The 26,128-nt window shown below is 42.7% G+C and overlaps 1 protein-coding gene across 4 annotated transcripts; it reads right to left on the bottom strand.

The window, feature by feature from the left end:
* Nucleotides 1-1,710: 1,710 nt before the first annotated feature.
* Nucleotides 1,711-24,969, bottom strand: MDM2 (MDM2 proto-oncogene). Of its 4 annotated transcripts, none has more exons than XM_075931494.1 (11): nucleotides 24,753-24,969; nucleotides 23,836-23,920; nucleotides 18,603-18,677; nucleotides 17,694-17,827; nucleotides 15,195-15,244; nucleotides 13,810-13,877; nucleotides 13,580-13,673; nucleotides 10,581-10,735; nucleotides 9,078-9,236; nucleotides 5,847-5,924; nucleotides 1,711-2,782 (listed from the first exon to the last, which is right to left on the bottom strand). In XM_075931494.1, exons 2-11 carry the CDS (start codon nucleotides 23,914-23,916, stop codon nucleotides 2,213-2,215), a joined length of 1,464 nt encoding a protein of 487 aa, XP_075787609.1. In that variant the 5' UTR covers nucleotides 23,917-23,920; nucleotides 24,753-24,969; the 3' UTR covers nucleotides 1,711-2,212. The 4 variants fall into 4 exon arrangements, with proteins under 4 accessions (XP_075787609.1, XP_075787619.1, XP_075787624.1 ...); XM_075931504.1 differs by lacking the exon at nucleotides 24,753-24,969 and adding an exon at nucleotides 24,536-24,666; XM_075931509.1 differs by lacking the exon at nucleotides 24,753-24,969 and adding an exon at nucleotides 24,347-24,502 and having other exon boundaries at nucleotides 10,581-10,732.
* Nucleotides 24,970-26,128: the final 1,159 nt, after the last annotated feature.

The following is a 26,128-nucleotide window of genomic DNA, read 5'->3' as shown; positions in this document are numbered from 1 at the left end:
GGTTCTTCGCATTCCAAGAGTTACACAGAATAACCCATAACTGGAATCCAACTTTGTGGACTGCTTATTTGTTTTATTCCTTTGTAAAGTGGAAAACTAAGCTAAGTGTGCTCTACTATTGGGAATAATATTCTTTTATAAAAGTAAATTATATAAATGGCATTTTTGAAAGGGGGGAATGATGAATAGGTACCCATTGTGCTAGCTAGAGGTGCAATTCTTTATCAGACAGAGCAATATTTTGTTATGATGTAAATAATGAGACTGTAGAATAGGAGTGTTAAAACCCTTAATAGCAACTGTATTCATTTGCCTCTTCCTGAGCATATGACTTTATATTGTATTCTATAGCCCACACCACTCTAACAGCCCCTGGATCACTTTGCTATCTGACCTCCTATGTGTCCAACACAGGAGTTGACTGCAAGTTTTATCACAGTTATGTTTATCAAGTAACACCATAATAAGAAGCAGCAGATGTGCAGGGAGATGCTTTATATTTAAAAAAGGCTTGCTTGTAGGCTTAAAAATAACCCTCAACTATAAAAAAAAGCATCACTATCTGAAGATGGAAAGGTGTTTCTCTGACCAAAGCAGCATCATAGAAATCCTGCACCCATCATTATAGCCTATTCCAAAATTCTATAGATTTCTCCGCCACTATTTAAATGTCTGGACTCTTCTTTCCAATGTGCATTGATTAGAAGTGGCTGTATATAAGAGAAGCAACCAGATTATTTTGAAAGAAAGCACCCAGGTTACTTTCTTGTGAAAGCATTTATGGTGGTACTCCCCAGATGACTGAAGGCACATATAAACAGCAACATTATTTTGAAATAACTGGCATTATTACGATAGAACTTAGTCTGCATTTGCACAGCATGCAGTTATTTTGAAATAATGCTGAAATACTGTCAAGTTGGAGGACTTACTCAGACTCCTGTAACCTTCATCGTACAAGGAGTAAGAGGGCTCTATCACAAAATAAGTGTAGATGCTCCCAATTTCGAAATAAGCTACACAATTGATGTAGCTCAATTTGCCTAGCTTATTTCAAGTTAAGTCCTGCTGTGTAGACATACCCCAAGAGAATGGACAAAGCTGAACGAACTGTAGGTCAAATAGTTTTAACCAGAGACTGGCGTTACCCTTCCTGATAGTAAACTACTGAAATGTAATTTGTAAGTCATTAAAATTTAGAAAGAGAAAAATAGTACATGATTTGCTTTACTTATTTTGCCAACTATAGTACAATATGAATTATGTCTATAAATAAAAAATGAATAGAAAATGTTAAAAAAAAAGTCTTAGTAAAATGAAAGTTCATTACAGTGCTTGGCAATTCAATCTTTGTTTTGGAAGTGAGGACAGAAGACTACTTATTGTGCAAGTTACACAGACTGTGGTTTAATAAGATTTGACTAATTTCTGGTTTTGCAAAAAAAAAAAAAAAGTATATAAAAACATACTTTCCTTGCATTCTTGGAATTCACCACAGAAACACAAACATTTCAGTTGATAAAGATGCTGAATGTTTTCTGTATTAACATGCAAAATAGAAGTTTCAAGAGAGTGAATTTGGGGATGGGTAGATGGAAGAGAAGGCAAGCATGGTGAGCGTTTTAAAAAAATTCATTACTGAAAAGCGTTACTATGAAACTGGATAGACTAGTTTAAAATATTTAATTTACAGATCTCTTTCCCCCCCCCCCCCCCCCCAAAATGTCATAAAAATTGTGACTACTTCAATTCTTTACCATCACATCTTCTGCGTGATCTGAAGTAGTCTCAGAAATATTTTCCCCCAAGTTTACCTACTTGGATAAATAAATATGTGTCTCACCCATAATAGAGTCGAAACTTTATTTTTCTTGGGGACTTCTCAAGAAGTTCTGATTTTCCAATGACTTGGGTAAGGAACAGACACTGGAATTTTTCCTGTGATAAATACCCAAAGTTCCTGAAACTTATTTCCATGAGAGGATTTTAAAGTTCCCCCTCCCACCAAAAGTCTAATGAATATAGAGTTAAACTATCAATTCCAGTGCAACTTTTCATTAATTCAAAAACAAACAAAGAAAAATCACCCAAAATATAGCATCTTTAGTTAAATATACAAAAATAGTTTCTTATTTTCTGACTGTATAAGTCTATAGAAGCTTGTATCGAAGGTTTGTTGAAACTTTGTTGCACAGTAATGCTTAAGTTCCTTCTAACTAAAATAAGTTTGCACAATCATCTGAATTGGCTGTCTACAGACTGGACAGGGTTTATTCCGCTTTTTCAGTTTTCTTGCACAAGTAAAACATGACATAAGATGTCCGGTCTTGCCATGAACTATACAGCCATTTTTAGGTCTGCTCTGACATATGACACAGGGCTCTATACTTGAAAGGGGTAGACTGCATTCCATAGTTTCCTCTTTGTTTTCAGTCTCTCTCTTCTCAGGTTCTTTGCAATCCTCTTGGCTGCTGCAAAAGATACTACTAGATGTAGATGGCTGAGAGTATTCCTCACTCTCCTGGGATTCAGATGTTTGTGCTGGTGTATCCTCATTTTTGTCGACACTTACATCTTTATCTTCATTCATTTTCATTTTCTTACAATCAGGAACATCAAAACCCTTTTCGTGCTCTAGCTGTGTGGAACTTTCCAATTTTCGCTTTTCAGATTTGTTATTCTTCTCATCAGGAAGCCAGTCCTCACGAAGAGCCCAGCATCTGGGGCAATGCCGTGGAAGGGGAGGGTTCATTTCATTGCATTTAGTGCACTTCCAATAATCCTTTAGTGAATTAAAAGTTAAAACAGTTAAACTATTTGGCATTCCTACTATAGCCGAAAAAATTAAAGGAGATTATAAAGAAACTATATTACTGCTAAATTATTTACTCAATATTTGTAAAGAAAATTGGTCAATCACATTTTCAAATAGCTGGAAAGCGCTTTAGTAAGATCAAATCAATTGCACCATAATTTCTCAATTTTGTACTGATAGCACATAGATCTTTGCACTAAAATTTTTAATTGCTAGGAGAAAAAGTACACACACACACACACACACACACACACACACACACACACACACACACACACACACACACACACACACACACACACACACACACACACACACACACACACACACACACACACACACAGTAAAACTCTGATGGTCCGGCACTCCTGATGGTCAGGCACCATCAGGAACCCAGAAGTGCTCTGGGCAGCCAGACCATTGGAGCTGTTCTGCCCCCAGCTTCCCCGATTCAGCTGCTGCTAAAACTGACCAGCAGCTGAATCGGGGAAGCCGGGGGCAGAGCAGCTGGAGTGCCGCCAGGTAGGTCCCGTTGCGCTGCCCCTCGGGGCTGCGGGACCAACCCGGCAGCACCCCAGCTGTTCCCAATTCAGCCGTTGCTGATATTGATCAGCGGCTGACTCCAGGAAGCCCGAAGCAGAGCTGCTCTGCCCCGGCTTCCTGGAATCAGCCCCTGATCAGTTTCAGCAGCAGCTGACTTGGGTACACCTGGGACAGAGCAGCTGGGGCGCTGCGGGGACCAACCCGGCAGCGCCCCAGCTGCTCTGTCCCAGGTGTCCTGATTCAGCTGCTGTTGAAACTGACCAGCGGCTGAAGCTCTGCCTCAGGCTTCCTGGAGTCAGCCGTTGATCAGTATCAGCAGCAGCTGACTTGGGGACACCTGGGGTAGAGCAGTTGGGGTGCTGTTGAGTTGGTCCAGTAGTGCCAAGGGTCGGCGCTACCGGACCAACCCGGAAGCACTCCAGCTGCTTTGCTGCAGGCGTCCCTGATTCAACCGCTGCTAAAACTGACCAGCAGTGGCTGAATCAGGGATGCCTGGGGCAGAGCCGGAGTATCGTAAGGGGGGGCTATGAGGAGTCTGGAGCGGCATCCCCTCCACCCTACCCCAGACCCCTCAAAGCCCCCCTTCTGATAGTCCGGCATATCTGATAATCCGGCATCCCCTGGGTCCTAAAGGTGCCATATTATCAGACGTTTACTGTACCTCAAAACTGAAGAAATAATAATGCAAGGGAAAATGTGTTACATGGGCATCTGAGGCAGTGAGTTGTAGCTTAAGAAAGCTTATGTACGAATACTCTAATAAATTTGTTAATCTTTAAAGGGGCACCAGATTCCTTGTTGATTGTATTTTAGGTTGTACACAGCGGCACATCATACTGGAAACTCTCTTATGTTGCTTTTATTATCTCAGAACTTATGTTTCTTAAAATAGCTGAAAGGGTACTGAGCATTGAAAATGTGAACACAATGTAACCAATGCAATGATGCCTTCTGCATTTGCTGAACTTGAAACTCAAAAGAGGTACGTGCCCTGATTCATGTGTTTTACTGGATACTATCATCTAATACTTTAAATGTCAACACAATTAATTCATTATTCAAAGCACGTACAAAAGGAAAAATCCCTCTGTGAAGATTTGAAATCTACCAGGACAGCTTATTCCAATGTCACCAATAAGCAACAGTAGGAAAACAGCCCACTCTTAAAAAACCTAGCAGCCAAGGATGTTAGACAGCATGTAACTGAATAGGCATTAACTGCATCAAATCTTAGTGGTTACACAACTATTTGATAGTCTCTGGGGGCAGGGCCGGCAGCAAGTGTGCTCTCTAGCTCCACTTCCGGGGAACTCCTTGCCACCTCGCGCTGCTGCTTCTACCAGTACTACTGAATGTGGAAACTATTTTAAGAGAGCACTTTTCTGAAATTCTCTGAATAATTCTCATTATTCTCTCATCTGTGGAAAGAAAAGCTTCCAATTTTGAATACTGCGAAGAAAAAAAAAACACCCTTCTAAAATAAATGTTCAAGTGTAGTCTATGCTCCAGATATCAGTGAGTTTGAATTATATGAAATGAATAATGCACACACTTCAAACAAGGTTCTTTCCCTCAAAACCTCAGTCTGACAGTGAATGCTAAGACATTTTAAAATTCATGATCACTCGTACAGGTATTTAAATTCCATTCTCAGGGTGTTGTAATTTTGGGGAAGTGCAAAATTTAAAATTAATTAGGGCGGCTGCACTTGCAACACCACAATTAAAATGCTGATTTTGGATGTCTCTGTTCTACTCAAATATGAAATGTGAATGAAGAGCAAATAAACAAACATATGTTGCCTGTTTAAATCTACACACAGTAACTTTAAAAATATTCAGCTTGACAAAATAACCTGATTATATTCCAGAGGTATTACTACATCTGGCTCCAAAGTACAAGCACGGTTGAGGCAGCTCAGCCAATGATATGTTTTAGATGACTAATTTTCTATGTACCTCTGAGTCCATAGTGTCAATTCAAAGAAATGTTCCATACTTTAGTACTTAGTTGTAAAGACCTGTCAAATTCTGACTTTAGACAGATATTCTGGCAAGCCAATGTGTGAAAATTAAAAAAAAAAAACACCACTTTACTATATACAAAGGCTATTTTAAAAACTGTTCCTGTTATCTTTAGTGATTTTTTTCAATACTCAGCTTTTAGCTATTTTCTTTATTTCATTCAGAGTGGACAGCGGACAATTTTATTTTGGTTTCTTACAGACAAAAACAATGCTATTTTTTTATTTAAAAATATACAAACTTTTTTGTAAAATCTTCCCTTTTAAATACAAAAATTTAGATCTGGGCTCTATATTGTATGCCCCTCTCTCTGAAGGAGCCAGTGAAATATGAAATTCCAGTGTCCAGGACTTTAACACAGCATGGGGAAAGATTAATTTATAGGTCAGTAACTAAAAAGTCTCAAACTATCATCATCCTTTTAATGAAAGAAAAAGGCAGATTTTAACCAGGGATTTACTCACAGCTAGTGAAATTTCAGGATCTTCATCAAATGAATCAGCATCACTCTCTTCAGTCTGATAAATAGTTACCTGATATACCTGATGGAAGAAAATACTTTAAATTCCTTTTACTTGATGTTTAATTTTTATTTTTTTTACAACTTAGAAAATAGAAATACTATACAAATGTTCTAGAACAGTGTTTTCCAATTTATGGGCTGCGGCTCGGGAAAAAAATACTGGGCCTCAGCATGGCTGCTGGGAGGAGAGCAGAGCGGGGTAGGCTGGGAGGAGGCAGGGAGGAACCGGCCGCTGGGAAGCAGTGCTGGGGGCAGCGGGGCTGTCCTGGTGGAGATCTGGGCAGGCGGGCAAAGCAAGGCTGGGAGCGGCACGGCTCTCCCGCGGAGATCCGGGCAGGCAGCGAAAGCAGGGCTGGGGGAGCGGGGCTGTCCTGTGGAGATGTGGGCAGGCAGCGGAAGCAGGGTTGGGGGCACTGGGGCTGTCCCACAGAGATGGGAAGGGCGGGGGGGCGGGCGGCAGAAGCACAGGTGGGGATACCGGGGCTGTCCGGCGGCGGCGATCGGAGACGGCAGGCGGCGGAACCAGGGCTGCAAGGGGGGAGGGGCAGCTGGCCAGGGGAGATTAGGAGGAGGAGGACGGGAAAATCAGCTGCTGGAAGCAGGGCTGGATGGGGGCAGCGGGGCTGGTGGGGGGGGGTTGTCAGAGGAGCAGGGCTGACGGGGGGGCGGGGAGAACTGGCCGCTGGAAGCAGGGCTGGATGGGGGCAGCAGGGCTGGATTGGGGAGATCATGAAGAGAAGGGGGGGGGGGGGGGAGTGAGACCTACCTGGGCACATGCAGACCCTGGCAGATGAGTGAGTCTGGCCAGGGATTCCATTTTGCCCTCTCCCCCCCGTACCCTCCATGGAGTAGTTGCAAACTGGCTGGCAGGTAGACGCACTCAGACAGCGTGAGCACATCTACCAGCCAGGCAGCTAAGGACTAATACTCCTAATTATAATAAAACGTATCTAATTAGAAAATACCAGGCATTTTATGTGTCTGGTAATTTCTCAATTTCTTTCCCAGACAGAATCTTCAAATACTGGACTGTCCAGTACAAAACCGGACACCTGGCAACCTTACCCTTCTCCTTGCATCCTCCCTCCTAGCCAGATACCCTCCCCACAATCTGCTCCTGCTCTCGCCTCCTGAAGTGCTCATGTGGCACCGGGTCCCCCAAGCCCTGGCCCAGGTTGGGTGGAGGATGCAGCCGGGTGAAACACTGAAAATTTATTCATTTTTCTTTTTTTTTTTTTAAATATGCGTTTATATTTTTGGGCTGCAAAAGACAGTACTGAAAAAACCGGGTTCCAACTCTACTAAAAAGTTTGGGAAACCCTGGTCTAGCCAGCTTTCTATCCATCTTACAGTCCATTTATCCAATCCATATTCCCTTAACTTGCTGGCAAAAATATTGTGGGTGACTGTATCAAAAGCTTTGCTAACGCTGGCACTGGGGGCTTTGGGAGGACCAGAAACAACTTATTTGAATATTCATCATTTGCTTATTGAATAGGCAAATATGCAAATGAAAGTTACTGGTCCTCCAAAAGCTCGTGAATGGATTTACTGGTCCACGTAAGTTTGGGAACCCTTGTTCTAGAATATGATGTAACTGTATATACTACGTACTATCGAAGGAAGAGGGAGCACTATCACTTATGGATACAAACTAGGGATGTGAAGGTTTAACCAGTTAATTGGTGGAGGTAGAGCAGTTCTCTACCTGCCACGGGCAGGGAGCTTCTTCAGCCTCTCAGGGAGGCCTGCTTCAGAAATGGGCTGCTCCAAACAGGATTCCAGAGCAGCCCCCGCCTGCAGTGCACCCTGGACCTCCGCAAGCAGAGACTCCTCCCAGTCGGAGCAGCCTCTGTCCATGGCTGGGGGGAATTGGGGGCAGGCAGAGGCTGCTCTGGCCAGCTGGAGCAACCACTGCCAGTGGCAGGAAGGGAGGGCATTCCAGCCCTACAGCAGGTCAGGGTCTGCTCCAGCATGGCTGGAACAGCCCCCATTTGCCCCTCTTTAACTGGTTAAACAATATATTTAACCAGTTAGTTGATTAAAAGGAATTATACATCCCTAATACAGACTAGCACTAGAAATTTTTGTTCTCATTTGGGAACAACCTCTTGAAAGATGCACAATACAGACAAACAACAGGCCTCGCTCAGATGTGAGCAAACAATTTAGCTATACAAATATTTAACCCCCAAATTGAAAGACATTAATTCTTCTAACATTGTATCAGAGAGATCACTGTAGAGTTTGTCATTTTTAAGGCTACCTATGCAGTTTCTTATCTTTAAAAGACAGCTAAAGTGGCCAAACTGTTGCTTATGAGCCACAGGTAGCTTTTATGTTAAAATGTGGCTTGTGGAACACTCTCACTCCCTCCATTCTCCACTTACCAGAGTTGGGGGGAAAAGAGGAAAGAGCTGGAGCCCTCTGCCTTGCAGCAGGGTGATGAGATAGAGGCTTCTGCTAAGCAGGAAGGGTGTGTCTTGGTTTCAGCCCTATAGTGCATGCCTGACAAGGCTTGAGACTTCAGTGGGTACAGGGTTGAAACCATAAGCCCTGGCAGGTCCCTGTCGCAGAGCTGAATGCTAAGCTCAGGCAGGTGTGCCTCTACCCTCTAACTTCTTAAATTATCATATTCTACTCAGAAAGCCAGTAAGTTTGGCAACCCCAATATAAAAGTCCTAAATAGTTTTTCCAAAATATATTCTGAACATTTTTCTATTGACCTTTAACTTTATGCAGATAAATATCCTACTCAATATATTTTTCCTTTCAAAAATTAGGAAGTTTTCTTCCACTATGTAGATACATATTCCAAGCAAAGAGGCTTTTTATCCTTCAAGAAACGATGCATAAGTGGACTCCGAGCCTGCTCTGAAATTCAACAACTTATACTGGATACAATTTTGTGACCTATGTTATTTATGGTGAAAGTCAAATTAAACTATTATAATGACTCCTTCAGGCCCTATAAATGACCTACATGGAGCTTCTTGAACAATCATGGCTAAGTTCCTATGATTAAAAACCTCAGTATAAAGAATGGCAGTTCATATTTGCCACAAAACATACAGACAAGAAAGATATTATGGAAATGTTTCATGCTGGATTCCAACAAAATGCTTTTGCAATAACATTTCCTATTTGGGACAGGAGGAATATATATACATGCCTCATCATCTTCATCTGTGAGCTCTTGCCCTTCTTCATTATGGCTATAATCTTCTGAATAAACGGACTCAACTTCAAACTCCACACTAAACTGGTCTGAAACAGAACTCTGGTCAAACCAATCATCTGAGTTTCCGCTTAACGAACTGGCATGAAGATTCTGAATAAAAAGGGAGGAGGCAATATATTTAACTTTATTAATCCATTCTTATGACTCATACCACTACATATGTATTTAAACATAGCAGTAAATAGAGACACTGTTCAAATGGCTGGTAGAGATAAAATATTTGTCTCAGCCAAATCCTCATACCACTCTAAAGTTGGTATTTATGTTTCAGTTACATGAATCTTTTAAAATGTGCATCGAATCATATATTTCTAAAATTTTAAAACAAAAAACATTAAAACAGACTCCAAAACCATGTGGAGATATAACACAAATGACATTTAAACTTACATTTCTATATATTTTAAATGATAGCAAAATCAGATAGTGTGTGTGAATTTAAACAGATACTTCACTTCTGTATAAGGAATGTTAAATATTGGTTAATTGAACATTCAATTAACCTCATGAATTCTTATCAATTACTCGACTATTTTATAGTCCCTGGCAGCCAGTGCGCTCTGGCCCCACTCTGGAGGAGCCCCCTGCCACTCAGTGCCTCCACCTGATACAGAGGCAGCAACGTGGGATGCCAGATGGGAGCTAATCTTCAAGGTGAGTCCGTTTAAAACTCAGCTCCCCTTGTGAACCGGCTGCCTGTCACCCTGTGTTGCTGCCTCTGATACAGAGGCACTAGCCCCTGTTTGGGGAAGGTGGAAGGGCTGCGCTCCCAGACTTGGCACAAGTCAGAACTGAGCTGGGCTGCCTGCCCATCTGGCTCCTAATACACTTTAAACATAGAGCCACAGTCAGAGTAGGTCCTTGATCCAGTGTGAGCTAGGACTGAACCAGGCTGCTGGCCAAAAAAATTACTGGAAAGGGAAAGAAGGGGAAGGAAAATGCATGTAGTCTGTAGCATTGATTAACCAATAAGCAAAAGCTTATGTTAATCAAATACACTATCATATCCCTATTATGGACTGAAATTTTATAATACATACACAGCATCTTTTATCAAATCTCACAATGCTTTAACAAAGGTGTGTAAACATTAATCCACATTTTACAGATGAGAAATGGAAGTGAATGTAAATAACTTACTCCAGTTACTAAACGTGCTCTCTGGTATTCATACACAATTCAAAGGCACCACTTGTCTTTTTCTACTTTACCAAGCTCTAAGAATTCATTTGTTTTGTTTTCTCTTCTGAATATTCATGAATATTTAAGAAAAATTCATTTATGTTTTGTGATCCAACCCACATAATTAACAACACTTCAAGTTCTTAAATAAAACTAGAAGCATTATTTGTTTTAAATATGAACGTAATACTGAAAATACACATCTGAAAAATGTGTTAACTCTCAACATAATTAAAAACACATCTTGCTTACAGGACTTGCAGAGTCTGAGTCACTGCTGTTGCTTCCTTCACAGCATAACCCACTTACAACACACCAAGAAAGGCTTTCATCAAATGTGAGTGATATGCTGTCTGACTTATGGCGTTTTCTTCTTTCACTAGGTTGCCCATCTGTAGAACTTTCTTCTGTGTCAAAGACAAAAAGCTGATTAATACAAAGGTATCTATGAAGTACACAATGTGCATGTATTTTAGCAAATGTTTAAACTGGATTTTATTTATTCAGAACTTCAATATCAATTACTGTTGTCAACGGAAAATTAAACAAAGGCACCTAACCAATTTTTAAAAGACAATGAAACACATTCTTGCCATATTCCTGAAAGAAAATGGCGTAAAATGAGCACAAGACTAACACTTCTGGGCTGTTTTTCACTGACTGCCCCATCATTAAGATGTACAGATGATTTCCACAGGCAGCAGATACTATGTTTAAGAAATCATAAGAACAAACTCCTATTTGCCTCTGGAAATCCAGAATTTTATTTTAACTTGGCATGTAACAGTGTATTTTATAAGGTATCAGGATTTCTACTGGAACCACAATTTGCAGAGGACATAAAAGTCCACACAGAATTCCTTCAAGGCTAAATCATGATGCTCAAGATGTCAACTGTGGAAATATTTTAAGCTGAAAAACTCAAAACTTTTGGTATGAAGGTAGCAAAGCTCTGCTTTTTTAATGTTTCTGATATTTTGGATTCTGGCAGTACAAATGAGAGATGGAGGAGGAGATAAATATATCAAAATTCAACTCCACTGACAGTAAGAAAAGGTATTACAAAAGAACTTAAAGACTTAAAACACAACTGCTTAGTCCATGCGTAATAAATGCAGTGAAAAGAAACTGCCTACCAAGATTGTCAAATTGGTTCAATGACTAGTCAATAGAGCTTGCTTCCACCTACAGGTGCCTTTCACACAATCACTTTATCCTTTCTTTGTACTGTTAAAAAAAAAAGTTTGAAAAAAATCTATCCCAGGGCCTCTAAGCCTGGTATCTTTAGTTTTAAAAGAAAAAAGAACTTGTACATACTTTGTGACTCCTCTCACTTTCCCTTGATGCTTCTTGGTTCAGTCCCTCTCTTTTCTTTTTTCGCCCTGAGAGCCCCAACCTTCAAACTTAGATGCCCCCAGGCCCAACCGTTGCTCCTGTCCATCGTTGTCCTCATTAAGTTGTCATCTCTCCATGATGTATTGATGACATGCCAACACAAGGTTTTTAAACATTTACAGTGAAATAGTAGCGGCTCCAAAGGAGCCGCTACCATCCCAATGTAACAAACATAGTGGTTTAAGGGGAAGATTTCCTATAAATTAAAAAAACAGTGTAAATAAAACCACTATATTAAAAGAATTAAGGCTATAATAAACTGACAAAAGGATGCAAAAACAGCTAAAGATTAAATCTGCAATAAGCAAGCAGAGACTGATAACCCTGAATTGTGTGTACAGGTCGTCCGACTTACGAACGTGTTGACTTATGATCATTCATATTTACGATCAACCTCCCATTAAACTGGTCCCCAAGTTACAAACGCGATCTGCGCTAATGAACAGCGCAGTCGCATTTAAATGAATGGGGTCTGACTTATGAATACATCGAGTTACGACCAAGCGTTTGGAACGTAACTCGTTCGTAAGTTGGGGACAACCTGTAATACAAATTATAATCCTGGCCTGTGAATTTTCATCCTTTTATCAGTTTGAATTACAACATTAAGGAGTTCTTTTAATATAGTATAAATGGCTTATAACTGAAGTACAGTTTTATGATAGGCCAAGATGACTGCTGCCTAAATACTACAAAGATGAGCATACTGAAAATACCTTACATAGATCAAGCAACTTTCTGTGCACAAGAAGACAAAATAAAAATTGCATTCCGGGATTTTAATGTGAAAAGTTAATATTACTTAATCACAACTATCAAGAACCACCAGATAATTAATAATTGATAAAATGAAGACTGGTATGGAAGTTTCCAGTGCATAGTACATATAATTAAAAGTTATGAAGTGTCTTCACCAAGAGGTTGAATGGTAAACATAACTTACCAACGCAAACTCCCCTACAAATTACAGCTACTAAATATCAGCATCAATACCTCAGATTTCGGAAATGCATTATCCAGTAAATATTAAGTTTCCATGCAGACAGAAGAAGTACAGAAGAGAATCAGAGTGCCAAATTTTCGCAGACATTTAGGTGACAATGCTTTTCAAAATCTGGACCAAGATAGCAGGATAAAATAGAGGCTTTCACCCCACATCACTGGCTTAAATCCAATACTAGCAGGTTACAAACAGCAGCCCAAATGTTATAATCTGGTGACTGTTTGAAAAGTTACCTGACATCCGTTTTTGATAGTTCAGAGTGTGAAAAGATGGCCACAATGAAAACACAACAATATCCGGGTTAGTGAGACCAGTAGAAAGGTAGAGGATTGAACAGGCATGGAGACCGAGTTACTCCATTATCCTACTGATAGTCCTTGAAGATAAGGACTGTACCATGCTAGTGAGATTATTATTTGTATTGTCATAGCTCTGAGAAGCTTTAGTCATGGATCAAGGCCCCATTGTCCTAGGATAGTGGTTTTCAATCTGCAGTCCATGGATTCCTGGGGGAATGCAGACTGTGTCAAAGATTCCCAAGAAGGTTTGAATGCAAGTACAGAATATTTTAGGGTCCTACAATATTGAAGACTGCTGTGGTAGGATATGTACAAATATGTGGGGAAGGCTATACTGCAATTAACAACATTGCATCTACTCTATGGAAAAAAGAGGATCTCAGCTGTGGAGACTGATGTCTATCTGGTACCTTTCACAATGGTTAAAAAAACATGAAAATGTGGACTCCCCAAAAAGATGACAAGAACCAGAGATGTACAAGTATGCTCTATGATAACACACCCTTGAAAGGTATAAAAATATTGAAAATCCTGCATTATAAATGTGCACATACCAGATTCACTGTGTATCCTCCTAGAAGACGTAGCTGGTCTAGCAGTCAAATTTGGGGATGTCTGTTTTTCTTCCACTAACTCTTGCATGGATTCCTATTTAACACAAATACTAAGTAAGCATACTATTACTGTGGATAGCACTAAATTATTTATCTTTTCACTGCATCCATATCGCAATGGTAAAGAAAATAAAGTGGTGACATTTGAAAGAGTATATTTGACAGATCACCTTTAGAATATTGCCCTTTTCAAGCTCACTCCTGGTCTCATTCTCAGATGTGTTAGCTTCCATAGACGCTTAAAAAGAAAAATACATAATACAATGCATCAGAAAAGAAAAAATCTGCAGGCTCAAGGGACATAAGTGAAAGTTGTAAAAAACTGCAAATACTTTATACATATTGTTTTAAATCATAGTTCAGAGAATACTTAATATATCAGTTTATATTCTTAAGAATGTTCAGGGTTTTCTTTATATTACATACACAACGCAAGAAAAAAGAAATGTAGCTGTATGTGTTTTGGAATCTCTCCCACTATTCTTTCATCTTTGGAAATATTCTTATAAAAATCCACCCTTTTAAAATTTGATACTACACTATATATACTATCCACTGGTTTACAAAAGATGACATCAAGTTCTCTAAGAGACATTCACCGTCACTAATATACTAAGACACAGGAATAACTGTTCTAACTACACAATCAGAATGGACCCTGAATTAACTAGATTTTATCTCTGAGAACTTCTCTATTTTTATCCTTCTATTCTGCTGTTCAAGACAAGATGTTCAAAAGTAGGAGCCTAATGTTAAGCCCCAAAGTCCATATTTAGGCACTTGTCTGATATTCCAAGTGTTGCACACCCAACAGCACCCATTGAAGCCAATGGGAGATATTAGGTGGGGAACACTGAAAAAAAATCAAACACATTATGTGTATAAATATAGACTTAAGAGCTTTTTAAAAAAAATTCATCCACTTTTTTACTTTCATTTCAATCACTTCTTAAATTTAAGTTACATCACAGCAGTACCATCCCATCCTTTTCTTGCAATGTGAATACATTTAAATAAACCATAGTCTCTTTTATTAATTCATTATATATGGATTTATTAAGCTCATAAGAATGGAAGTATATAGATTTCTTTCCTGCTGCATTTATTGTTTACTGTGTCAACTTTTACAAAAGAAATGTTAACTCAAGTTAGACCAGATAGCTAAGGATTAACCAATTTTCAAATATTTTGTTTTAAAATATATTTCTTTGTACAAACTGAGTATGCTAAGAGCACAAAACCAAAGTCTACACACATTGCTCTATCTTGTTTCCATTGAAGACAATGAAAGTTTTGCCACTGACTTCATTATGAGCAAGTTCAAGCCAATTTTCTGTGCTAGACCCATAGGGCTTTAAACAGTTTATTTACAAGAAGATGCAATTCACCTCCACTTTTTTTAAAAAAGGGACAATAATTACATCATCTATTAATGAGTGAAGTTACATGAATAATGGCTGCAATGCAAGGTAGTACAGTTTTCAGAAGTCTTCCATTTAATAAAGACCACTTCCTTTCCCTTCCAAACAAAAAAGGCCTTTCAACATTAACTTACCTTGTTGAGTGGCTGCTATCAAGTTTCTGGAAATCATTGAGTGTATTTTCCTTAAAGGGAACAAAATAGACTTTTTGTATGTTTAAAATTGGAAGGTTCATATTTACTGTGATAATTTTAGCCAAACTAGAGCAAAGACCAAGTTGAAAACACTGTTTATTTTGTAAGCCATGATTAGAGATAGCTAAAAAAGAGGGAAGTGCATTTTATAAAATATTAAAAAGAAATGAGAGCATTTGTTTTCTTCAAATTTTTTTTGGATGTTTTCATTTTATTTTGGTGGGGAAGAATTACATTAACACTTCGCTTTTTAAGCTTTCCTCTCCTCTTATCCCACCTCATTATAAAAAGTGAAAACAGTAGAAAAAGTGAAAGTGTTTTCCACCACCAAAACAAACGGAACAAACTTTGTTTTTGCTTAAAAAAAAAAAAAAGCTCTCAAAATCCATTTTGAATTTCTTAACAAATGAAACATTTTCATCAAGATCAGAAATTTTAAGTTTCAATTTTGTCAAAAAAAATTCTCAACCAGAAGTTGGACCATCACTAATCATGATTGAAAGCATTTTTAATAAAACTTATACAGCACCATTCAGGGTTTAATCTAGAGAAAAATAATATCTTCAATTTGTAGGGATATGGCAAGGTCCAGGTCATGCATAAGGGCTTTTCAGCAATATACCTATTTCAGAAAAAAGTGTAGGGTGTTGCAAAGATTTTGTGTGCTGATGAGTTGTATAGCTCAGGAATGGGGAACCTATGGCTCCGCAGCTTGCCTTGATCCAGCCAGTGAGGCTTGGAATTCCACCCCTCTCAACAGTAGTTCAAGTCTACACTGGCACTCCAGCCATATGAGGAGCTCTGAGGTTTGGTGACCCCTCCTCCCCTGCGTGGCTGCAGCACCAACTCGATGCTGCTAGGGAGGGAGAGGGGGAAGAGTGGAGAGACACCTGAACCTTATGGACCAGATCAAGACAAACTGTGAGCCTCCTCCAACTTGCAGGCTCTGCCTAGCAGGGGAAGAAGTGGCTGTGTTGGGAATGGCTGCGCAGGAAAGCTCGGTCCCCTGCACTGGCCTGCAGGCTCTATTTTCTTCACTCCCATTGGTTGGGATTCCCTAGCCCGTTTCAGCACCTCACCTCCCTAAGAGCTACCGATGGCTCTTACTACATTTAAAATGTAGTGCGCAGTGGGCAACCTGGGGAGAATGGGGACTCAAGCAGTCTTTGCTTATGCCAAGCCCCAACTGTTGCACTTCTGCCTTTTAAATGTAGTAAGAGCCCAAGTTTATTGGGTAGTCGACTAATTACTTACATCCCTACCTGCATCCCCACCCCATTCCAAAGCAACCTCCTTACTACCCCAAACCTCTGATTTTTGGCCCCACGCTAGAGTTTAGGGGGACCCACAAGTTTTAATCCAGCCCTGGGTGGGGAGAAGACTCTAAGACTTGGTGCCTTGGCCTCCCATGAGACTGGAAGGCAAGGGGAACTCTAGCACACCATTTGCATGAGTGAGGTGTCTTTTTTCCCTTCTGCTTATCAGTTGTAGGCCATGTCCAGGAGGATATTTTTTTCCTTCTCACTTGCATTTTTCTGTGGGTCAGTAGCCCCAATCCAAACACGTTCCCTTCCCCTGGCATAGCTGCTCAGAGAAAACAAAAGAGCATATGCTTCTTCTCTGCAACCTCTTTATTCATGAGACCAAGTTCAGTAAAAGAGTTCATAATGGGAAAGAGATGGTCTGAAGTACTTGAATAATGTCTAAATTATGCTGCTATTAACTCAAGGTCTGGAGTAGGGATGTTAGATATTGTGTATTTTAGTAATTGTGTAACCACAACAGTAACTAAAATGCTCACTGGGGGCAGGGCAGGCAGCCAGTGTGCTCCCGGCTCCTCTCCGGGGGATCCCTCTGCCACCCAGCATTGCTGCTTCTGCATCAGAGGCAGCAGCGCTGTGTGGCAGGCAAAGCCAGTCCGTGAGGGGAACCAGTTTAAAAATTAGCTCCCTGTGCAGATTGACTCCAGCCCCACTTTCTGATACAGAAGCAACAGTGCAGGATGAGAGCAGAAGGCAATTCCGCAGAGCATGGGCACCAGCTCCCGCCTCTCTCTCTGATACAGAGGCAGTGTGGGGGAGGGCAAGAGGCTGCGTATAGTAATTTGGATTAATTGATAAGCCCAAACTCATTGGTTAATCATTTAAACAACTATATGCTAAAATCCCTACTCTAAATGGGAGAATCTCTCTTCAAAGTAGACAAAGGCTCTAAGATTACTGAATCTCGGAAGTCTATTTTGCTTCTGAAGTCTGGCAGTTAGCTATAAATGGAGGCTGAACTGGGCCTCCCTGCCCAGGTGAGATACAATTATGAAAATTCCATCTGTCATAACATAGGCAAATAAAATATGCAACAAACTGCAAACCAATACCGACATTCTGTGTGTTACAATACATTTCATACGTATCTCTCTCACAATGAGTGTGTGAAATTTACCTGTGTTCTTTTACCGAAAAGCTTGGTACGCCAAAAAGATCTCCAAGAAGATCATTTGCACAGTGGACAATATGCTGCTGTTTTTCATCATATAGTTGTTTAGACATAATATATTGGCCAAGATAGAATATTACCTGCAATGCAAGTCAAATATAGCTATATTAAATATCTTTATAACTTGATAATATAAAACAAATTTCAGCCCTCAAAGAATCTATTCTCCTTTCAATTATCACCTGCAACTCCACAGTAATATTAACAGAATTATAAATAAATACTTAATGTAGCAGTTTTCATATGTAGTTCTCCGAGCTATACACAGTAGGGATGTAAGCAATCTGAACGACTTGTCAACTATCCGATAAGCAAAAGCTTATCAGATAGTCGAATAGTCCCTCCACTAGTAGCCCTCCTGCTGTCTTACCAAAGGCAGCAGGGGGAGGGGAGGCGGCAGAGCAGGAGCTGGGGGGAGCTGGCTTAAAAGCTGGTTCCCCCTCAAGCACTATCTCCGCAGAATGCACGGGGTAGGGGTATCAAGAGCGAGCTGAGAATCAGCTGATTCCCAGTCCCAGGCACTGCGCCTCTGGCCTTTTAAATGTATTAAGAGCCTGCCGGTTCTTAATACATTTAAAAGGCAGAGCTGCAGTGGGCAGCTCCCCCACTTTTCGACTAATTGATAGAAAATCCATCAACTAGTTGATTAAACTAAATTTAACATCCCTAACAGTACCCCATTTTACAAGAAAGCCAGGATAGAACCACCTCCCAACTTCTGCACCCATGTCCTATCCAATAAACCACACTATTTCTCTTTCATTATAGAGTAACTAGTGAGTATAGTAAACTTGTAAGAGTGAAAATTATATTATCGCTATCCATCATTATTAATGAGAAGCTATGATAAGTTACCTCCTTCATTGTAAAAGTGTCCTTTTGGGCACCAGCAAATTTTAACAACTTCAACAACAGCGGCTTCGGTTTAAACTGAAAAAAAAGCAAGCAAGCAAAATTTCAATTTTGTAGTGCATATCCTCCCCACAAAGTCTAAAGCACTATAGATTAGATGTGTATTACAGCCACAAACATTATGTTAAAAGTAAATCACCGCAAAGGTAGGGCATAGCAAATTTTGGTTCACTGTGCAACTTTAATTTTTTGTCTGCCCCTCCCCTGCAATGAATTTATTGTTTGTAACAAAACCAGGATCCTGTGAAAAATAAGTGTCAAATCATGAAAATTGTATCAAAATACATATGTGCATGGAGATTAAATTAAGGTTGCACAGACAACACCACTCTTTGCAACTTAAATTAGATTCTTTAACATACTTATGGTGTTTCCTAGGTTTTTCTTTTCAAGAAAAACTAGGAGGCTCTGCCCCCTGCTCGCTACACTAGCCAGCCTCCCCTTCTGGCTGGCTGATTTTGCGGCTAAAGAGTCTGTTAATCTTGCACCAAGCCCAGCTGAGCTCTCCATGGCCCCACATCACTCACATCCCTGGATGGGATCCTCTATCTGAATGCTTTCAGTCCAGCCCACCCACTCATGCCCTTCAATTGCCAGCCAGTCTTCCCTGCCTGCACCCTTCCCACTCCTGCCCCACCTGCCAATAATATATTCCATGGACCACAGCCCATCCCCCTCCTTTCACCCCTAGCCTCACCTCTGTCCTCCATTACTACACCATTCTCCTGCTTCCCCATTCCTACCCTCACCATCCTCCCTAATCCCTCTTCTTCCTCCCCCTGCATTTCCCTCCCACCTCCTTTCTCCATATTCCTACACCCCCATCCTTTCCTAACCTCTCTCCCTCTGCACTCCCACACTGCCTCCCCTCAACCCCCGCCTCCATTCCTATACCCCTCTCACCCTCACCAGCCCCCGTTACCACATCACCCATCCCCACATACACCCTTATCACCTTTCCTCCCTCCCAGGAACAGGCAACCCAACAAGCAAAGAAACAGCACCAGACCCATGTGCAGGAATTTTGGAGGAGGAAGAGGGGGGAAGAGGGAGGCTGTGACAGCAGGATCTGGGAAGCTGCCTAGAGAGAAGGGGCAGCAAAGGTGGCATTGCTGGGGTGCTGTGAAATAGGATGTCTGAGGGCAGAAGAAATGGAAAGGATGCAGAGACAGAGGTTGGAGGGATAGTCAGAGACCAGGGGCTCCTTTGGTATGCCAGGTTAAGAAGGGAGGATGGGAGCTTGTGAGGGGGCAGGAGAGGGGCTGAGGACACACATGGAGGATGGAAAGAGAGCCAGGGAGCCCAGTTTGAGCAGACTGTGCCCTGGGCCTTGCACCAGCTGAAGCAGCCCTCTGGAATAGGGGGCTGAAAGCTCCCACCTGGGAGGAGCACAGTCTTGCGGCCCCCGTCCCCAGGCAGCAAGACAAAACTCAGCCCACCTCACACATGCAGTTGCACACCAAAGATAATTGCCAAAAGGGGATATGGATCAGTGAGTGCTTCTCCAGAACAGGAGGCCATCAGGGCCAGCATGGTGCACAGCCAGAACCTTCCCTTAGCCACCAGGCCCCGCACCGCTTCCCCTGTGGCCCTGCTCCCATGTGGCACCGCAGGCTCCCTGGACGCTTGGAAGGTCCCCAATATCCCAGGGTCGAGCCGCCCCACACCTTCTACCTGGAATTTCCTCTCTGAGTAATGGCGGTGGTGCTGCCACAGCCCCATTCCCTGAGGCAGGCTGATCTGGAGCAGCACCCAGGCCCTAAATGGAATCACTCACTGCCCCAGACACTGTTTGGGGACAGGCAAAGCTATCAGGCAGCCCAGCCTGGGCAGATTCTGCCTCTGAAGGGTCCTGCCCGCAGCCTTTCAGAAAGCAAAATCTGCTCAGGCTGGGCTACCAGGTGGCTTTGCTGGTCCCTGAACAGTGTCTGGGGCAGGAGGTCATGGGAGGGCAGAGACTGCGGGATGCAGAATGACATGACGACGGTCACTCTGTCATCCCGCAGAAAAAACATTACCCTCTCCGTTTTCCCTCTCTCATATAAACAAATCCTATTACATGCAAATATAACAATCTCCTCATCCCCCAAATCATACTTCATCACTTGGGTGTGAACCCTGAACCTTCAGCAATGTAGCAAAAGCTGCTTCTCCGTAAATTACAAGACACTACATTAGCTAGTAAGTAGAAGGCTGTCATCCTAAAGGGGGAGGAGGGGACCTAGTCTAGATCTCTTCCACCACTAGGAGATGTGGCAGCTTCTGTCCCACATGATAACCCCCAAAGGGAGGGGAAGAAATAGCTCATTAGAGCCATTTGCTGGGTTTGCGTGCAAGCCCCTGTGTCTCTTTCCCCTCATCTTCTTGGCTACAGCTGCTGTAAGAGTTCCTAGTGTTCCCAATACAGAGTGTAATGCTGCTGTTGCTGTTTCCTAACACATACATGAACTGGATCCTAATATGTTTAATTATTTCTGAATTGTGACAAAATATTTCTGAAGAACAAGTCAAAGAAGGGAAATGTCCTTTTCCAAAAATGAATCTCTAAGTAAAAACCTTAACAATATCATGGGGTAAAATAGACAGCTCTTTGATCCTAGGATTTTCCTTCTGCCATATTTCAAACATTTGATGCAAACTAGGACTCTGTTACAGCTTCTAAAAACACAAAGGCCACAGGAACCTAAATGCTGGCTCATCCCAACAATAAAAAACATATCACTGAAACGCAAGATGGATATAGAACAGAGAGGAACATGAACTCTGTGAAATCAAGTGTAAGAATAATAATTAAAGAGTCCAAGAAAGCATTTGAAGCAGCAAGTACAAGTAGAATCTTTCCAATCTGACAACCATGGTCCTGCAAGATTTTAGTTAGCTAGGTAAGTTCTCTCAACCAGTGGTATGAGTACCCTTAGGGGTACTCGAGAGATGTCTAGGGGGTACGTCAACACAACTGAAATTTGGAGAAAACTGCATTTTTGTTTCAAGTTTTACAGCATTTTTGTACTTCTTAAACCCAAGTACAATTCCAAGATGGAAAGCTTAACTTCAGTACTAGGGAAACTGGCTGAAACGGTTTCTGATAATTGTGTTCTTTACTATAGATCAAGGGCAGTCATTTATTTTTTCTCAAGGTCCAAATATCTTGGTCAAGATATAGGCAAAAGTCCAGACTCCAGAGAAAATAATATAGTACACTAACAATAATTATAATAAAAAAAGATTTTGTTGTTTGTTCAAGTGTCTGGCAGTCCAGATTTCACCTACTGACTACTCCCCACCCCCATATTTCAACAGGGTATGTTGGGAAATAATCAAAATAGCTTTTGTAAAAGGAAAACATGCAGAATCCAATCTAGAAGAATTCTTTGAAGGTGTTTAACATGTGGACAAAAATCGATCCTGGGGAAATACCTGGATTTTTAGAAAGCCTTTAACAAGGTCTCTCACCAAAATACTCTTAAGCAAATTAAGTAGTCATGGAATAAGAGAGAACGTGTTCTCATAATCAGTATTAAAATATATGAAACAAAGGATAGAAATAAGTGAACAATTTTCAAAATGGAAATAGGTAAATAGCAGGGTTCCTAAAGGATACTGGGATCAGTACTGTTCAATATATTCTTAAATGATCTAGAAAAGGGGGTAAACAATTAGGTTGGCAGACAGTATAAAAATACTCAAGATTGTTAAATCCAAAGCTGACTCTGAAGAGTTACAAAGGGATCTCACAAAACTGTGAGACTGGGCCACGGTTGTTAAAATGTGATTATATGGCTAATCCCATAGTTGATACAATTTGTACGGATTATACATTTAGTTGATAAGTGCCTGCACAACCACAGTGGGGGTAGCTCCAGAGTAGCTGACTCCAGCTGGGACTGAGCAGTCATGGCTCATACCCACTCCAAAGCCACCAGCGCTGCAGCTCTGCATTTTAAATATAGTAACAGCTAAGCAGAGGCACAGCAGAGATCAGAAGAATTTTTGAACAAATGGACTTGCAGACACACACAGAAAGACAGGCACATCAAACTCAAAAGTTAAATAATCTCTCTCTATCTATATTTTTTTTCCAGAGAAGTGTAGCCATGTTACTTTTTTTTTTTTTTTGGTGGATAAAGAGTCCTGTAGCACCTTATGTCTACACTTGCACCCTCTTTCGAGAGAGGAATGCAAATGAAGACATTCGGAATTGCAAATTAAGTCGGGATTTAAATATCCCACGCTTCATTTGCATATTTGCATTATGGCGAAACAGCGCCATAATGCAAATATGCAAATGAAGCATGGGATATTTAAATCCCGGCTTCATTTGCATCCCTCTCGAAAGACGGTGTAAGTGTAGACACACCCTTACAGACTAACAGATTCAACCGGTAAAACCCACTTAATCATATCAGATTAATAACTGAAGACACGTGATGTGAAAGAAACCATAAAACAGTGACAAATGTTATTGCAGCATCACTGGTACAGTACTCAGCCAGAAAAGTGACACAGTTAATGAATCATCACACTCCTGGGCTTTTCAATAGAAGGTCTATGTCTCTTCCCTATTTGCTTTTAAGATCTAACATGGCATAACATGACTCATGGAACTGGGTTCTGCCCAGAAGGCAGGGAACTGGACTTGATAACCTCTCGAGGTCCCTTCCAATTGTAGTGTTCTATGGTAAGATAGTACTGTGACATATCCAAAAGCTACAGCTAATGGACTGAGAACTCATGCATCTGACAAAGTGGGTTTTTTCCCACAAAAGCTTATGCTCCAATAAATCCTGTTAGTCTAAGGTGCCACAAGTGTTCTGGTGGTTTATGCAGATACAGACTAACATTTGGGGCTCCAATGTGGAATTCAAATCAAACACTGGTGATAAAACATTTCTTTGCGAACATATTTAAATGTTCAAAAAAAATTCCCAGAAACACAAAGCTGAGCCATCCTTCATTCCCCACCCAAGAAAGCAGATTTGCTCCTCCACTGTGCGATTGAACAGAATCCACCTTCACTTCCTTAGTTTTAATCCAGTAGTTTCCTAGCATTTATACAGTAGCAATCAGTCGGGCATTAAAATTCTCGACACCGGCCTCCTCTACCAGCAGGACCGCTGCAACCAAGCCCCGCAGCCAGCAGCCAAAGGTGGGTGTCCGAGAGCGGGGGGCTACTCACCAGTGCCTCCTGCTCGGCGGGAGGGGCGGGAGAGGCGGCCAGTTGGTCGTCCGACCCAGCTGACATCGTGGTGTTGCACATTGGCCTGAAATGAAGGCGGCCGGCGTGAGCAGCTCGCCGCGGGGAGCCCGCCCGACAGCGCAACCCGGGCCCCGCAAGGGTGCGGCAGGGAGCGCGCGGAGCAGCCACACGAGCCGAGCCGGCCTCACGCGCCCCCTTGGCGCGAGCTGAAGCGCTGCGCTGGCTCGGAGCGGCGGCGGGGCCGGGCCGCCTTTAAATAGCGTCGCCAGGCGCGGACAAGTCGGGGCTTAGCTCCTCCGCCCGCCGCGGCCCGGCATGTCCGAGCACGACCCGGGCGCGACGCTGCTGAGTCACCCCGCGGCTGGGGCGGCGGCCGCCTCGGCCCGCCCCGCGCCAACCTGCTTCAGCCCCCGCCCCGCGGCCGCCGCCTCCCCGCGAGCGGCCCCCCCCCCGCGCGAGCCGAGCCCCGCCCCGCCCCGCCCCCACGCACCGCCCGCCGCCGGGCTCTCCGCGCTACCCGCCGCGAACGGCCGAGGCCAGGGCCGCTGCGAGCGCCGCCGTGTCCCCCGCGCGGCGCGGCCGGCAAACGGGCGCCCCCTCGCGGCCAAGGGAGCTGCCCGGCCCCAGCTGCATCCGGGTCCCTGCGCCGGGCCGGGCCTCGCTGCGCGTAGGCAGCCACCTGGCGGGGGGAGGGGCCGGTGCTTAGCCCGGGCTTGTTGTTGTTCGAAGCCGCGGGAGGGGGGAGCGCTGTCTCCGCCCGCCGAGACACACGGAGCGGCCGCGAGGAGCCCCAGCACGGCGGGGCCCGCAACGCGCCTCGCTCCGCCCTCTGCACGTCTCCCCCGCCGCCACCCCCCTGCGCCAGCCCCGCGCCAGCCCCCCCAGGGCCCGCTCACGTGTCCTCCAGTAGGCTGCGAAACTGGGCGGCTGCCTGCTCCGATGCGGTGGTGCCCGAGCCCGGGGCACGCGCCTTCACCCCGCTTGGTGAACTGGTCTGTAACAGCCTGCATCGTAGACCTTGGTTTCTGCAGGACTACAGCATACTACCGGGGCCAGGCTTGAGGACAGGGAAAACACACTTCAACAACAATACAAGGAGTAGTCCTGCAGCACCTCAGAGACTAACAAATATCTAGATAATACCATGAGTTTTCAGGGACAAAACCCACTTCCTCAGATGAGCAGATTGGAGGGGAAAAAAAGGCTCTTTTTTTCACCCTCCACTCTGCTCATCTGAGGAAGTGGGTTTTGCCCAGGAAAGCTCATGAGATATATATGAGAGAGAGAGATTAACAAGTCTACTATCCCTCTGAGACTTGAACAACAGTTGAACCAATTTTAGCAGTTTCAACTGTAATGTGGAAAATGGCAGGAAAGGAAAGGAAGAGTGACATGTTATAGGTATCTAGTCATTTCCTTTCCAGCTCATGTTTTCCGTCTTGCCTCACAAAGTCCACCTTTTTAGTAAAACTATCTAGTATTTCATTACAAATGAATTGGATGTAGACATGACTGTGATGGGCTGGGCCGGGTCAGCTGTCAATGCGGCCACCAGGAAACCTCCTGGGCAAAACCCCTCAGAAACCCCAGCTCGCCCTCCTGTGCACAATCAGCCCTAGGCCAACACACAGGTAAGGGGTTACAGAACACAATCCTGAACAGATCTTCCTCATCCCAAAGAACCAGCCACAGTTCCTGGTCAGTTTGCACTTAGCATGTCTTTTAGGTAAGATCCAGAGCCAATCCTTTACAATCTAAAATCGCAGGCTATGTCTACATTGCAGGCTTCTTGTGCAAAACCTTGCTGAGCTTCTACACTGCACGCGCATTCTTGTGCAAGTAAATTTACAGTACAGTGAACCCTCGTTTATCGCGGTAGATAGGTTCCAAACCCGACCGCGATAGCTGAAAATCCGCGGAGTAGGGACACCATATTTACGTATTTATTTAACATGTATATTCAGACTTTTAAAACCCTCCCTTTACGTAGTACTGTTAACAAACCAGTTAGCAGATATTACTACAATAATTAGCAGATATTACTAATTATTAATGGAATTAACGAAATATTTGGGGTCTTCATATATCGCGGCTATTTTCGAAATTTCCGGAAAATCCGCGATATATTTCTTTTATAATATATACATACGTAATGAAAAAAGTCCGCGAAGTCGTGAATCCGCGATGGTCGAACCGCGAAGTAGCGAGGGCTCACTGTACAGCGTTGGAAAAAAGGGCTTCTTGCGCGAGATCTCTGACTGACGCTCTGTAT

This window comes from Pelodiscus sinensis, chromosome 1, assembly GCF_049634645.1.
Source record: "Pelodiscus sinensis isolate JC-2024 chromosome 1, ASM4963464v1, whole genome shotgun sequence".
Lineage (NCBI taxonomy): Eukaryota > Metazoa > Chordata > Testudines > Trionychidae > Pelodiscus > Pelodiscus sinensis.
The sequence above is the reverse complement of the archived record's forward strand: the minus strand, read 5'-3'. Positions and strand labels throughout refer to the sequence as shown.